The sequence below is a fragment of the Crocodylus porosus genome, unplaced genomic scaffold (genome assembly GCF_001723895.1).
Source record: "Crocodylus porosus isolate Cpor-Errol unplaced genomic scaffold, CroPor_comp1, whole genome shotgun sequence".
Classification (NCBI taxonomy): domain Eukaryota; kingdom Metazoa; phylum Chordata; order Crocodylia; family Crocodylidae; genus Crocodylus; species Crocodylus porosus.
In genome coordinates, this window is record NW_017728921.1 from 16,742,820 (window position 1) to 16,759,535 (window position 16,716).

Sequence of the window (16,716 nt, forward strand, 5' to 3'; positions counted from 1 at the left end):
GATACCCTTGTTGGCTTTTTTCTTATACTACTGCAAAACAATTTCTGCTCCCGTTTTTATTTTCCATTACCTAGTGTCTTTTTTAATGTAAGTGTTGGGTCATATTTTTTACTAATGTAAGCTCATTTACATTAAAAAAGACACTAGGTAATGAATTAATTTGGTCCACCAAGTTTTAGATTCCCACATTTTGATCAAAGAATAGAGACATTAACCAAAGGAAAAATAAAAACTTCCCACAAGAATTTATTATTTTACTTGTGAACAAATGTTGGTTGTAAAAGTCCAACTGAATTAAAAGTTCATCATAATCAGTACAGAGATTTTCTAAAAGTCTTCCAACTTGTTGATAAAACCTGAAGTACATACATTCAGAAGTGGGTGTCAGATCACAGTTTTTAAACCTATTATGAAGATACCTGCATGCCCAGAGGTGAAGAGGATTCAGGTTTCTTCCTAGTGCTGCTGCTACAACATTTATTCTTGCTGCATTACCTTACACAGCAAACTGACAACTGGCCCAGGACAGAGACACTAGGTTTCATCTTCTTGTGTTAAGCTGGCCATTAGATTTAAGCTGAGAGGATCATACAAAGGAACCATGCTGAAAATGTGAAGAGAAGGAGTACCAACACGAGTCTGCTATGTCTTTTTCTGTTCATTCTGTGTCTTGAGAAGAGTCTCTCTCAAAAGGACAAAAACCTTGGTATTTTAATTCTTTGACTGTTTTCACACTACTGCTTGGGGGCAAAATAGAGAAGACTGATTGCAGAAGGCATTTTGCTCAGAACATTTCTTTTAAGTTTTCAAATGTTTAACACTGACTGAATGTATGTCATATGAAAGATATAAATAAGTTTCTACACATTTTCCCTAAATTTTACTTTTCTTGCCTCCCTGCAAAAATGTTTGAGTTCCTTAATCTTCACTTGAATTGTCAAATTCCTCCCAGTCAGACACACTCATAACTTCGGAAGCAAAGTCTGGATGATGTTGTAGTCTGTCTGCATACCATTCTGGGGTCGACTTTTCTGCATCCATTAAAATAGCTCTAGGCAGAGTGAGGACACAGGCAGCCATTCCAGAAATATCCTCTTCCAGCTGAGGGCCTTCTTCCCAGCAGTCTCTCTCTGCATCATAAATATGGACATAGTCCATACGAATCCCTCGATTGTGGGACCTGCCCCCCAAGACATAGATTCTGTTGTCTAAGATGGCAATTCCCGGTTCTCCATGTCCTGCAGGGAGACGGCGTACGTTTGCCCACTGATCAGTGCAGGGATTGTAGCAGGCTACCTGTTGGAAAACAGATTCTACATATTAACAGACATCTTGCCATATCATGGGGTGCCTTTGCTACATCAGTCATGGCATCTTCTGTCTTTTGAGATACATTCAGTACTAGAACACAGTGTAGCAGGCTAAAACAGATGAAATGCAAAAAAGAAAAGCCTACCTAGTGCTTGTCTAATGCCATCACGGTGGTTACTGCTCCAAGTCACTTAAAAACAAGTTACCCAGAAGCTGAGGAGCTTGGAAGGAATGTATAAGACATATGCAGGCATTCACATACAAGTATGCACACACACACACAGAGGACAAAATGGGCCATAACCTACAGAAGAAATGGTGTTACAATGAAACCAACTAGACAGAAGTTGTAAGTCGCTTCTCTGAAGCGTGGGAGAGGTGTTTCCAATCGTGTATAAATACATGGAATGGGCTAATATGATTTTTTAACAACTTTTTTTGTTACCAAACACTTTAATTTGACTAGATTTAGTTCTGCCCTCATCATAAAGTGCATTCCATAGACAGTGAATAAAAGATAATGTTTGCTTCTTCCCTGTTACCCTTCCACAATGTCATAGCCTGAAACACATCAAAAGAATTCTCATAAATGTCACAACAGCCTTCATTTATAGTCAGTTTTTAAATTTAATTTACAGAGAATACTGTATTCTACCCTGTATCATCCAAGCTTCAGTACAAATATATATATATTCCTAGTCTTTCTGTTTTCAAAGAAAACATTAGGAAGATGAACTAAGTGTAACTGATCCAGCATTGTCTTTCCAAATCTACAGATAAGGTAAGGAACCAAGTCCTCATTGATTGTGGCAGGAATATCCAACAAGCCTGATTCTGCCAATTCCATATCTCATTGGGTGCTAAAACCCAATCACCTGTTAGCCAACTGTAAACACCTCCAGCTTATCCCCAACAGCTCTATCCTGCTGTTACACATTCCTTATACAAAAGTCCTTGACATGTCAAAAATGAAAGTGTCAAGACAGTGGAGAAAGAATTAAATTTATGGGCCATCTTTGGGTATTTTACATACTCAGCCAGATATTACCCACCTAGCACTGATTAAAACAAGCAAACAAAACCTGATATGAAGCCCAAGAACTAGTGTTTTAAGGTTGTAGGGGTCAGAGAGAATACACATAAGGGAGCAAACAGTAAGTAAAGCCCTGCAAATTCAATGGTTACATGGAGTGGAATTAGAAGTAACTGCAGGCCAGACAGCTGCACATCAGTGAGATAAATGGACTGTGGCAAAATGCAAAAGTTGTGCATGTAGGCAGAAAAGAGACGAGCACAATAATTTACCTCGTGAACATCTCTCCTATAGCCAGAATCATTGTTGCTGCCTCCAATTACATACAGCTTTCCCAGAAGTGCAGCCATCCCATGCCAGGCCCGTCTCACTGGACCATCTGCTAAGGTGTCCCAGCGGTCAGCCTCTGGATCATAACAGTGCAGCTCCTTCAAGTAATCCTCTGCTCTTCTTCCACAGGTAATGTACATTTTCCCATCCAATGTTGCTCCAGCATGTGCATATACCTGAATCATTACAAGGAAAATCAAGGGCAAGTTTTCTCTATTTTCTCCCACTTCAAGTATAGCATATACCCCCCCTTTCAATACAAGACATCAGAGCTGTTATATCTTTCAGATTACTCAGACACTAACATTTAGAAGGATTTCTTTGTAGGTAATGATTCCATAAATGTGAGATTCAATTCTGTAACTAATATAGAGTAAAATTTCTGACTCCTCCAGAGCTGCAGTGGCTTCAGGTGTCTTATCATTCCTTAACTAGAAGCTCTTCCATACTACCACTTTCCTACTTTGCTTATCCCAAAGCCCTTGTGTGGAAGTTAAAACTTGTATAGAAGCTTTTGCTTCCTTACTGAGAAGGCAGGCAGAATAGCCTAGCAGCCATAAATTCTAAGTCACAAGTGATCCGTCCTTTCTGTGACACCCACATCCCTGGCTGAATTATAATCTCCTGAGGGCACAGGAATAAACCATCCCAATGTGCAGAAAGAATAGCAAATATGGCAGGTTACCAGTTTGGCTTAGCAGAGAACTCTCTGGTAAGCTCAAACACAAAAAAGAAGCTTACAAGAAGTGGAAGCTTGGATAGATGACTAGGGAGGAGTATAAGAATATTATTCAGTGACGAAATAAGGAAAGCTAAAGCCAATTGAATCTGCAGCTAGCAAGGGACATGAAAGGTAGCAAGAAGGGTTTTTACAAGTATGTCAGCAACAAGAGGAAGGTCAGGGAAAGTTTGGGTCCCTTACTGAATGGGGGAGGTACCCTAGTGACAGATGATGAAGAAAAGGCTGAAGTACTCAATGCTTTTTTTACCTTGGTCTTCACAGGCAAGGTCAGATCCCAAACTCCTGCACCTGGCAGCACAGTTTGGGGAGAAGGTGAGCAGCCCTCAGTAGTGAAAGAACAGGTTAGGGACTATTAAAAAAAAGCTGGACATGTACAGGTCCGTGGGGCCAATGCATCCAAGAGTGCTGAAGGAGTTGGCTGGTGTGTTTGCAGAGTCACTGGCCAGTATTTTTGAAAACTCGTGGTGATCAGGGGAGGTCCTGGACGATTAGAAAAGGACAATTATATTGCCCATCTTTAAGAAAGAGAAGAAGGAGGATCTAGGGAACTACAGACCAGTCAGCCTTGCGTCAATCCCCAGAAAAATCAGACAGCCAGGTCCTTAAGGAATCCATTTCTAAGCACTTGGAGAAGAAAGAAGTGATTAGACACAGTCAGCATGGATTCACCAAGGGCAAGTCATGGTTGACCAACCCGACTGCCTTCTATGATGAGATGACTGGATCTGGATGCGGGGAGAGCAGTGGATAGGATATACCTTGAGATAGCAGTTACAGTTACATGTTACAGTCTCCCACAGCATTCTTGCAAGCAAGTTAAGGAAGTATGGGTTGGATGAATGGACTGTAAGGTGGACAGAAAGCTTGCTGGATCATCAGGTTTAAAGGGTAGTAATCACTGGCTTGAGGTCTAGTTGACAGCTGGTATCAAATGGAGTGCCCCAGGGGTCAATCTTGAGTCCGGTTTTGTTCAGTATCTTCATTAACAATCTGGAAGATGGGATGGATTGCATCCTAAACAAGTTTGTGGATGACACCAAGCTGGGGGGTGGGGGGAGTAGTAGATATACTGAGGGGTAGGGCCTAGACAAATTGGAGGATTGGGTCAAAAGAAATCTCATGAGGTTCAACAAGGACAAATGCAAAGTCCTGAACTTGGGATGGAACAATCCCATATACTGCTACAGGCTGGGGACCAACTGGTGAAGCAGCTCTGCAGAAAAGGACAAGGCGGTTACTGTGGACAATAAGCCGAACATGAGCCAACAGTGTGCTCTTGTTGCCAAGAAGGCTAAAAGCATGCTGGGCTACCTTAGTAGGAGCACTGCAAGGAGATCAAGGAAAGTGATTTTTCCCCTCTATTCTGCACTGGTGAGGCCACATCTGGAGTACTGTGTTGTTTTGGGCCTCCCCCTACAGAAAGGATGTGGACAAGGTGGAGAGAGTCCAGTGGAGGGCAACGAAAATGGTGAGAGGGGTTGGGAGACATGGCTTAGGAGGGTGTGAAGGAATTGGGCTTATTTCATTGCAGAAGAGAAGACTGAGGGGGGGGATTTAATAGCAGCCTTTAACTACCTGAAGGAGGGTTCCAAAGAGGATGGAGCTGGACTGTTCTCAGTGGTGGCAAATGACAGAACAAGGGGCAATGGTCTCAAGTTGCACAAGAGTTTAGGTTGGACATTAGGAAAAACTCTCACTAGGAGCGTGATGAAACATTGGAACAGGTTACCTAGAGAAGTGGTGGAATCTCCATCTTTGGTGGTTTTTAAGGCCTGGCTTGACAAAGCCCTGGCTGGAATTATCTAGTTGGGGACGGTCCTGCTTTGAGCAGCAGGTTGGACTAAATGACCTCCTGAAGTTCCTTCCAACCTTAATTTCCTATCATTCTATGGTCCACTGTAGTTTCCTCTCTGACTGAGTGGCAGGATACATCATGTGAGTCATATGGCTGGGTGTACATCAGGGAAGATGGCCAGCAAGAAACTTGTACTACGAATACCCATGCTGTATTCATTCTGGGAATAAACTGAAGCTATAAAGCAGGCACCTTTCACCAGCAAAAACTCTAATCTTAAGAAATTTTTAAAAATCAATTGTATGCTGCTTTTTTATTGGAGGGACAGAAAAACTGACATCTGAGTTTCAAAATACAGGCATTGTTCCTGTTTCTCATATGATTTGGGATTTTTTCCTCTCTACTCATATTAAGATTTGCCCCCTTGACCTAAAAAGCACCAGTAGCTGATTAAAACTGATGGAGTTGCAAGGGTTCAGTATATTTCAGGATCAAACTCTTTCTTACTTAAGAACTGTTTTCATTGGATAATCTATTTAAATAGAGTCCACTAGCAAAAAAAGACTTATTGTAACACCACAGAATATAATCCCTTCATATGCTGAGTGAAAGGAAAAGAAATGGAACCATAAAACCACTAGATACAAACTACTAACTTTTAATGGAGCTGCCATGGAGGATCATATCTCTGAACCATACCTCACAAAAACTTATACTGGCCTACTTCTAGACTCAGATTTCTCTCTCTGATATAACCAGGAAGTTTACCTAGATCACATAGTAGAGGAGAGGTAGTTTTTCAGTAGGATCAGTTTAGAGACAACACAAGGATGACACAGATGTAGATGCAATGGTATTTCAAAACCTCCTCTTGATATTCTTTGCCCCCCTATTTTTGGCTCACTGTCCTCCACCTGAATATAACAAAATTAAGAGCCATGCCTGAGATAAGCCACAAAAAGTATGTAGGAGAGATCAAAACAAGTATCAGGGAAGTTAATCAATGACCTGGAAGATGGCATAGACTGCACCCTCAGCAAGTCTGCAGATGACACCAAGTTGGAGGGAGTAATAGATATGCTGGAGGGTAGGGCTAGAATTCAGAACGACTTAGACAAATTGGAGGATTGAGCTAGAAGGAATCTCATGAAGTTCAACAAGGACAAGTGCAAAGTTCTGCATTTAGGACAGAACAATCCCATGTACCAGTACAGACTGGGGGCTGATGGGCTGGGCAACAGCTTTGCAGAAAAGGACCTAGAGGTTACAGTAGACAATAAGGTGAATATGAGCCAGCAGTGTGCCTTGTTGCCAAGAAGGTTAATGGCATTCTGGGCTGCACTGGTAGATGTGTTGCCAGTAGGTCAAGGGAAGTGATTATTTCCTTTTATTCAGCACTGGTGAGGCCACATCTGGAGTACTGCGTTCAGTTTTGGACCCCCACTACAAAAAGGATGTGGACAAATTGGAGAGAGTCCAGCAGAGGGCAACAAAAATGGTGAGGGGGGTGGGGGAAAGAATGAAGGAACTGGGCTTATTTAATCTAGAAAACAGAAGACTGAGGGGAGATTTAATAGCAGCCTTCAACTACCTGAAGGGGGATTCGAAAGAGGATGGTGCTAGACTGTTCTCAGTGGCAGCAGGTGACAGAACAAGGGGCAACAGTCTCAATTTGCAGCAAGCAAAGTTTAGGTTAGGTATTAATTTTCTCACTAGAGGGTAGTAAAACATTGGAGCAGTTTACCCAGAGAGGTGATGGAAGCTCTATCCTTGGAAGCTTTCAAAACCCAGCTAGACAAATCCTTGGCTGGGATGATCTAGTTGGGAACGGTCCTGCTTTGAGCAGGGGGCTGGACTAGATGACCTCCTGAGGTCCCTTCCAGCCCTAACTTTGTATGATTTTATGATTCTAATCAGGGCTTGCTAGCAGATGCATTTCTTACCTTCTTTCTCAGAGGTGTCACATATTCCCAGGTGTTGGTTTTAGGATCGTACCTCTCCACCTCTCTCAGGTCATCATGATAGTCCCGTCCTGCGACAGCATATATGTATTCATCCACAACACAGACACAGAGGTCAGCATGCTCTTGCTGCAGAGATTGGATCTGGAACCATTTGTTGTGTCGTGGGTCATATCTTGCAAAGGAATATGATCAAACTATGTTACCAACACACAGCCAACAAAGAGCAGTGAGACACTGAGACAGTGTCATTGCTGGAACATGGGTCAGCTTCAGGCAGATCAGGACAACAAAACTGTCTTTGCTCAAATTCAGCTCTTTTGTAAGTAGGTGCTGTTCCCATTACAATGACACTTAGCCATGTCAAAGTGTCACTACTGGTTAAGTTTCATTTTATTTTATTTTGCAAAGAGATATTTTAGCAAAAATAAACCAGACTATGAAAGCTCAGTCTTTCCTGTATCTTTGTACCACTGCCACTAAACAAACTGACAATCCTGTTAGTTGGCAGATATTCCATGAGGTAAAATTAGCGTACAGTACCACAAAGACTAAATGAGGGATCTCAAAAAGGGAGGAAAGGTAAGGATGTTTAATACTTCTTTGGTTTGTTCAGAGTAAGAGGGGCCTTAAAATAGCCATTCCAGTAAAACTGTGGAAAACTTAATTACAAGAGAAGTATGAATGAAACCGCTGGGACTGAAAGTCAGGTTGTGTATGAAAGTAAGAACAACTGAACTAAAACTTCAAGAAAATCACTATAATATGGTGAGAAAGGTTTGTAATGCTGATGTTTATCATGTAATAAGCTTAAACAACTAAAGTTAAAAATGATCTTTGCTCTATCCCTCTGGAAATTGAAAAAAAAAGAAATTGGTGCTAGAGAACTATACGTATGAAATCACAATAAGCAACCAACGCTGCAACTTGGCTTAAAATGTTTTTGATAGCAGTGTTCCTTAATTCACTTCCTGTTGCTATTACATTTATGAATATTGCTATTTCGAGTTCACTGATGCAAACTACAAGTTTGGGATTTAGCCTCTGTCTAAAAAAAGAAGAGCTGTCTCTTCTGTAGCAATGCTTAAAAAGCTTCTGCTCCACCAATATTCAGGTAAACAGTAAGAAACCCCATACTTACTTATAATAGCATTTTTTTAATTCAGCGTAAGTATAATCAGTAAGTATAATCCTTATTTTACAGATGAGACAGAAGCTAAGAAAGTTAACCAAACTGCACAAGGTTTTTAGTATAAGAGCCAAGATTACCATATAGGAGGCCCTATCTGCCAGTTTTGTGCTCAGAACTCAATATTTTGCCATAACTCAAACTAAGTTTTTGTGTAGTGTTGCGATATTTGCTTTTCTTCTTTTGGCTGATAAGCAAACAATGTGTGCTCAAACAGAAGCTTCCTCTTTTACTATCATCAGGTTGGTCTTCTTTCATCCTTGCCGTTTCTTTCGGTAAGGTCCCACCCACACAGTTCCCAATGTTTCTGGCCAACTATAAAAAGTACTGCAGTGGAGATTTCTTGACCTGAGAGTTGTAACTGGTTGGTAACAGAGAATGGTGTCAGAAATCATCTCTTACCTCCAGCACCTGGACTCTGCTCGAAAACCTCGTACATTATTATCTCCTCCAATTAAATATACAAAGTTGTTGAGAACAGCAATCCCTTGGTTGGACATCCTGGGGGCTAATGCAGCAGAAAAGTGCTTCCACTCTCCCAACAAAGGGTTCAGGTACTTGGCCTGGTCACTAAGGACTGTTGACGGAGTAGAATGCATCCCTCCAAAGCCCACTACACAGTGGAACTCAGACCGCAGCTGTGTGTGTGAGCTCTGAAGCACGGGTTGAAGACATTCATTCTTATGGTACATTAGTGCATTGGCTACTGTATCCTTTAATGGACATGGGCTTAACTTGTCGTGGAGCCTCTGCAGGATCTGGAGCTCCATCAGGGGGAAGCGGACTGTCTCTAATAGCTTTGGAGGCTCCATTAGTGAGACCTGATCTGTCTCCAACTGCTCTGGAGTGTAATGATAAAGAAGTGCCCCTTCATAAACCTCATTCTCACAGCTGACCTCCAAGCAGTTGCTGCTGAGAAGCATGTAGACCTTTTCCAGGGATAGCTGTCGGTATGTTTCTGTCTTTGAGAAGGTCACAAAGTTCTTCAGAATGTAGGAGTCCAGCTGTTCACACAAATGTCTCAAGTCAAATAGATCAGCTAATTTGTACATATCCAGGATGTTCTCCTCATCTACCCATGGCATGAGGAAATCACAACTGAACTTAACGACTTCTGGAATCTGTAAGAGACAGAGCACATAGTTTATTTTGGACAATCCACTTCTTGAATTGCACTAGAGAGACTAGGTTCCTAAAGGCATGAAAGACAGCTCATGAGGTTGTATGGAATGGTAGGAAAACCAATCACTGTGAAGGCTGACAATATGACTCTGCCTATTACACTACTGGTCCAAACTGAAAGCCATGGTACCACAATCACCTTTCTCCAAAGAAGAACATGATCCTATGTGGGTCTGTAGATGAGCAGACAACAGTTTTTCTGTTTCCAGACAGACCAAACATATTGCATTAAACGCAGAGACACAAAATGCACAATAGGATAGTAAGTTGGATATTATCATTCCAATGCAGAAGAAACCTTTTGAAAGAAAAATTAATACTTAAATGTAGTTTACTGAGTACAGTATAAAATTGCTCCATTAAATTAAAGACATCCTGAAAGCAGAAAAGTTCTTTTTACTAGAGATGACTGTCGCCACTGAGAAGCATCTGCTGAATCCACTAGGGTTGACAGAGTAAACCACCCAATGAGCATGTGATCTAGTATTAGAACCTGTACAGCATTCAGAAGATAGCAACATGAGAAACAGAAGCAAAATATATCTTGATGGCAAACCAAGAGCTCTGCAAGCTTTGTAGACACTGTGATCCTTGTTCCACCCAGTTAATGGGCCAGCACTGAGGGTGTTGCAGGGCACTAAGATGTGCCTGCTCCTTTATGGGCAGAACCAGCCTAGCCAGGGAGCCCTGCAGGTTAGGCAGAGCTCCACAGCTGCATATTGCCTGAGCAACAGGCTAACAAGGTAAATTAGCCAATACCTGCAGGTGATCAGCTGAACTGAAGAAGGCAGGGACCTGGGAACACAAGCTCAGGGCTGGAGCTAGCAGGTTCCACTCTCTCTGGAGACTGCCAGGGAAAGGCAGCCCCTGCTCAAGAGAGCTACCCAGAGGTGTTTGGTTGCCTGTTTTGCTTCCTACAAGAGCAGTAAGGCTCCAGGAGCCCACAAGGTACCCAGGGCTAGGAGACATGCTGTCCTAGGGTTGGAAGTTTGCCTTCTTAAAGGGGTAGAGCACAGTCTTCAATGTTATTGGTCTGTTACAGCCCAGGGGCTTATGTTTGTGTTGTTGTTTGTACCAGAGTTTTGGGATAGGGCTGTAAGGGGCAGTACAGAAGGGACACAGAATTCCTTTGAGTCCTGATAAGGGCAGAGGCAGGGCATGAACAGTGAGAGAGCCTGCAGTGAGCACAGAGTGCAATGCACTGAAATAGGCAGGGGCTGGAGGGCTCAATGCCAGAAAGGCGCAGTCAGACAGGGACCAAGATTCCCACAGATAGGAGGCCGGGGGCCCAGTGACTGGGAGAGACCAATTGGAGCTAGTGCCTCAAAGCCAGGTCCAACATAGTGGGCCCAGGCTAGAAGGCCTAGGTAGATTAAAGGGGTGGTGACCAAGAAGGCAAAGACCCCCAGAGAGGGAACAGCATTTTTGTAACATCCGTGAGGCATGGGGTGTGGTGTAGGCGTGGTTCACGAGCCATGCAATTAGCCCATAAGGCTCAAGGTGCCCAGTGCATCACAGTACTGCAAAGAAGTCCCGCAAAGGGCTCAAGGACCAGTGAGGTTTGTTAGACCAGGACCACGCGAAAGCCTGTGGGCAGCCTCCTGACTTATTTTACCAACAAGACGTGGCAGACAAGATAAGAGAGTGTCCTTGGGGTGGAGCTGGCACAGTTGCAAAGCTGCCAGGGACATCACAGCAACCCCTGGGGACCCCAAACTGACAAGGGGGAAGGGGATGTGTACCTGTGGAATCAGCCCACATTCTGTAGATGAGATCCTGAAAATTTGGAGCATCCTAACATTATCAGAACAGAACATGATATCATTTAACACAAACCATAATGTATTCTAACAGTGTGCCTGATGAGATATCATTAAGCAGGAAAGAAATTATTGACCATATTGGGGGAAGTCAACCATTATAAAAGTCTGCCTTTTGAATAAATGGTAAAGGACTATAAATAATTAAACTGCTTATAAGAATGAGAGAAAATCCAGATCTAGTTTATACACATCTGAAACTGTATGTCCCTATTCCTTATTTGCCCCTCTTCCCTTTTCCTCTTGTTTCTTCTTCATCACATCTCCTAAATCCTCACCTGAAGTTGGCAGGCTGCAGATAATATTTCTTGCACGTTGCTCAGGCTAAGCTCCAGCTCAGATGTGTATATAAAATTCAGGATTTTACACATTGCATTGTACGAGACTCCATGAATACGAATCTCACCCTGTTCCATCTCTCTCAGGCCTCCAGCAAACATTCCTCTGAAAAAAGAAAAAGTACATACTGCACTTATCAAAGCCACGTAACAATTCAACCTCTCATTATTCTGGGGACATCCAAAACATTCAGATGGATGGATAGCAGCCAGACAGCTTTGTAAAGTCTGTACTCCTGTTCCCAAATCCAGGATGCCAAGAAAGATATGCTCAGCTGTCTAGCTTTGGGACTGGAAGCCTCAAATGACTAAGAGGCCAACATACTCTTGTGTCTGACAATGTGATTATCATCATTAAAGGTCTTTTAGAGCTTGTTGTGTAAACCCTCATTTTTAAAGAAGTTTAAACAAAAAAGAAAAAAAAATCATAGGAGTTGCTAGCCTACTGCCAGTGCTCTACTGCTACAAAGAACACAATGTTAAGGTGCATATCATATGCCCCTCTCTTCCTGAAAGTGTTAGAATCACTGACAGAGCACACTCAGTTCAGAAGTGAGCAAAAGCATTTAAATCTTAGCCCCTAAAAAGGATGGCTTCATGTCATTCAGCAGCAACTCCAAACAATGCTGATGGATTCCTTAAGAAGATCCAAACTCTCTTGTCTAAGAGAATTATGTCTGTTATATCAAGCTTGAAGTGTTGAAAGAATAGGGAGTGATAAAAGCAGAGAGAATACCCAAGTGCACCATCAGGAATGCAAAGGAATTACTTTAGCCTAGATGTGCTGAGAACTGAAGGTATATTTTTTGGATCAGGCTAGCCTTTTTCCAGATAAAATTAGTTAAAACAAATGGCTTCCTAACTTTTGGGTGCCATTCGCTAGAACTATGATAATTTGTTTTGGGAAATTAAATTTTGTAGGACATTAAATGGATGATGCAAATTGTGACCGTTCAGTAATTTTAATCCCTAGCAGACTAAGGGCTGATCCAGCTCTCAAAGTCAACAGAAAGACCCCATTAAATTCAGCCAGAGTTAGATTTGCCACCAGCATACCTCAAGTTATTACAGTCTAATAATTACAGTGTAAAGAAAGCTATGTTTCCCACAATACATTGTATAACTTGCCATGTATTATGAAACAAATACTATAATAGGCCAAACCTCACTGATGCCAATAAAACTGTAACAGTGTCACTGGATGCACTGTGTAGTATTTCTGACATACAGGACATTTATAACAAGGAAAAGTACTATGGGCTTTGAGTGAAATGGAGGCACTTGGAAGCAAAAAAACTTTATGCGCAGTACAAAGATTGGTTTTATTTTCAAAATGGTAGGAAAGAATAGAGAACAAATATAAATTAAATACTTAAAAATGCATTAAACTCATTTAAGTCTCATTTGAAACCCAAAAGCAAATGGATCCTACATCATATGGCTGACTTTCTATTTCTTTCTTATCCCTGTGTTCAGCATCATAATTAAATGTTCAGGCACTGCAGTGTCTGAGTATACCATAGGCTATAACAAGTTCCATGTAGCTTCATGCATCCTTCGAGACAGATGTAGAATTCCATGGGAAAACCATCTACAATTCAGAATTTATTGGGTTTTGCTGCTTTGAGTTGTATTGAAAAATATGTCACTTATAGAAGCACTGTGATTCACCTGAAATAGTCACAAGATGCAGCTAGAAGTATACGATGAGCTTCAATAGGTTTCTCCTCCACTACGAGGACTACATCGAAGAGGATGCCACGATCTCGGAGAGTTACGAGGCCACTGAGCAAGGCCTGAGAATGCTCTGCACTGCGATAGATGTTGCTGGTACGCTGCTGAAGTGAGGGCTTGAGGTGAATCTTCCCTGGCTGAGTAAGCTCCTGATCCTCCGCCATCCCAAGCAGAAACGTTCAGTGCCTGGCAGCCACCAGTTACAGCAGGATGAATTCTGTAAGATAAGAAAAACACTAACGTTTTCTGTTTTCTGCTTTATGAACAATACTTTGAAGCTTGTGTCACAGTCATCAAAACAAATCCATTCTTAAATACATGGAAAACCCCTAAAACAACATTCTATTCCAGTAGCACTATCTGGATTGACAAAAGTATAAACAAGAGTAAATTGTGGTGCATAGTACCAAGTTACACAGTGATTTAGATGCCTCTGGTATCATATTAGCTACTCTGTGGCCACGTCTTCATGAGACGCTGACTGCGCAGCAACCTGAGTTCTGCACTAATAAACAGCTTTTTCATTATGTTACTGCCCGGTAGCCTAATACTACTGCCCAGTAGCACTGCATCATGATTGTTGCTGCGTGGTGCTACTGCACAGTAGTATCAAGCTATTGCATAGTCAGCATCTCGTGTAGACACAGCCCTTGAGTCATCATCTGTAATTTACTAAACTATCTCAAAACTTACTTCTCCTTGTCCTAACCTTTTCATATTGCTTTAGCTGAGCACATTCCCACAAGTCATTATGAAACTAAGGATTTGCCAACATAAGGGAATTTACTTTGAAGCAAGAAGCTTCACTGGAATTCCTTCTACTGTTTCTTACCAAATGTCATTTAGCAGCTCTATCCAACCAAACAGTCAGAGTTTACTTCCTTACAAGTGATTGCTTCTACAGAGGTGAGAACTTCCTCTGAAGTATGTGCTCTGCCTTGTGGCTGCACATTCCATGCTTCTTTGCAATGCTGCACATTAGAGGATTGCTCCTCTGAGGCACAAGGGGGTATTATCTGGCACAAGTTAGCCAGAGGTTACTGTGTTCTCTGTTTGGAAGCCAAACCAAAAAGCCCATGGTTCCCCTCTTGCCACTCTTCTTGGGTGGCTGACACCATTTTCAAACTCCTAAAAGACCATTAAGAACAAAACAAAGCTCCATGTTATGATGCTGATAGATAGGAATATGTAGCATCTAGTGCACATGTATTTGATGCGTTGCCACCATATGGCTGCAACTTTGAAAGCCAACTGTCATACTGCTAAGTGGTCTTGGCTGCATTTTTTGCAACATCAGCAGTTGCAGCTACAGCTTTCCCTATCCTGCCAAAAGCTGTATAAAAAAGGAATGATAGTACAGATGAAGACAATAAGCTATAGCTTCAAAAATGTCTTCTTTTAGAACAGTTTCACTCTGTGCACCACGATTTTTGGACTCACAAAACATGTGCAGACTCCAGGGAGTAGACTGTGCTTCATACCTGGAGTAACCCACTATGGCTACAAAACTCCAGAAGGATAAACAACATTTTCCCTGAATTTGCATGGAGATTAGACTAGAGGCACAGATACAGTGCACCAATATGGAATTTCTGCTAGCCCTTCAAAAGCATGTAGGCCTTGCCATGTGGAAGTTCACTACCCCTAACTGCTACCGTGCAGTTGCTAACCAGTTTGGCTTGGACATATTGACAGTCTTGGCTATTTCAACTGATGTCAGCTGAACTGAAGGTTCTGGTGTTGGCAAAAGTAGTGTGATCTGTGCTTAATTATGTCCTACTGCTGTGTTCTGTAAATCTTGCCAACCCAAGGAGGCTATTGATGATCTTGTGGGCAAAGGGCTCCCTGGTTGCATTGGGGCAACCAGTAGAACACTTATTCCTATTGTCTGTATTTGCCCAGTCTGGCCTTGGAGTTCTTAAATGTGGAGTATGCTTTCCAGCAATAAGGTCTGCACATTCATCATCTCCATTAGCTGCCTCCACATCTCCCTGACCAGTCTGTAATGTCCCAAGTCACGCCAACATTCTTCTTCTCCACAGCAAGTCAGTCCCGTTTTCACCAGTTCCTTCATCACAAAGAAGGTCTCTCTTGGCCTCTCTATCCTTTTGCTTCTCATCTCTGGGATTTCTAAGCCATTCTCTCTCAGAGATATCTCTATGAAAACTTCTGAGACAAACCACAGTGTAGGGAATTTCATAGGGATTATCAGTTGCAGGTGGCTCGTAGACTGTTTGCTGCCCAGTGCATGCTGAATGCAGTTCTGCCATGTTTTGACAGTAGGGAGATAGAGACCTTGGGCTAGAGTACTAATAACAGCAATTCTGGGGTAGTACATGGCCGGTATCGAGAAAGGGAGCAATGGTTTCAGGTTCCAACAAGGGAAGTTTCGGTTAGATATTAGGAAAAAACTCTCTCACTAGGAGTAAAACACCGGAACAGATTACCCAGAGAAGTTGTGGAATCTTCATCTTTGGAGGTTTTGAAGACCCGATTAAACAAAGCCTTAGCTGGGATGATCTAGTTGGGGATGGTCCTGCTTTGAGCAGGAGGTTGGACTAGATGACCACCTAAGGTCTCTTCCAACCCTAATTTTCTATGATTTTATGATATAGAGTGGTTAGGAGGGACCTTATGAGGTCAGGCTAAGGATTATGTTTGCCTTTCTGCAAGCAGTTGGAACATTGGAGAACATGTCCCTGATAAGTATCAATTGATCTATAATAATCCTGAATCAGCTGATTCAGTTAGTTAATATGCAGGCATGTTTCATAGTTAGTAGGGTCGGAAGGGACCTGAGAAGATCATCAAGTCCAACCCCCTGCCATGGCAGGAAAGAGTACTGGGGTCAAATGACCCCGGCAAGGTGTTCATCTAGCCTCCTCTTAAAGACCCCCAGGGTAGGAGCCAGCACCACTTCTCTTGGAAGTTGTTCCAGATCCTAGCCGCCCAGACCATGAAGTAGTGCCTCCTGATATCTAGCCTAAATCTGCCCTCTGCCAGCTTGTGAATGTTATTCCTAGTCACTGCTGGTAGTGCTCAGAAGAACAGGGACTCGCCCAGTGCCTGCTGGTCCCCTCTGACTAGTTTGTAACAGGCCACTAGATCCCCCCTCAGCCTTCTCTTGTGGAGGCTGAATAGGTTCAGGTACTGTAGCCTGTCCTCATAGGGCCTGCCTTGCTGCCCCCTGATCATGCGAGTGGCCCTCCTCTGGACCCTCTCCATTTGTTCACATCCCTCTTGAAGTGCAGCGCCCAGAACTGGACGCAGTACTCCAGCTG

General features: G+C 42.6%; 1 protein-coding gene across 2 annotated transcripts in view; it reads right to left on the reverse strand.

Moving 5' to 3' along the window:
* Nucleotides 1–221: 221 nt before the first annotated feature.
* KLHL22 (kelch like family member 22) overlaps nt 222–16,716 on the reverse strand; it is a 22,023-nt gene continuing 5,528 nt past the window's right edge. Inside the window, exons 2-7 of one of the 2 annotated variants that reach the window (XM_019539137.1) lie at nt 13,373–13,652; nt 11,769–11,807; nt 8,764–9,486; nt 7,155–7,347; nt 2,617–2,850; nt 222–1,296 (exon numbers count right to left, since the gene is read on the reverse strand). In XM_019539137.1, the coding sequence (XP_019394682.1) occupies nt 919–1,296; nt 2,617–2,850; nt 7,155–7,347; nt 8,764–9,486; nt 11,769–11,807; nt 13,373–13,599 (1,794 nt within the window). In that variant the 5' untranslated portion in view covers nt 13,600–13,652 and the 3' untranslated portion in view covers nt 222–918. Of the gene's footprint in view, nt 1,297–2,616; nt 2,851–7,154; nt 7,348–8,763; nt 9,487–11,641; nt 11,808–13,372; nt 13,653–16,716 lie in introns of both variants that reach the window. The other variant, XM_019539136.1, reaches the window with a different exon arrangement.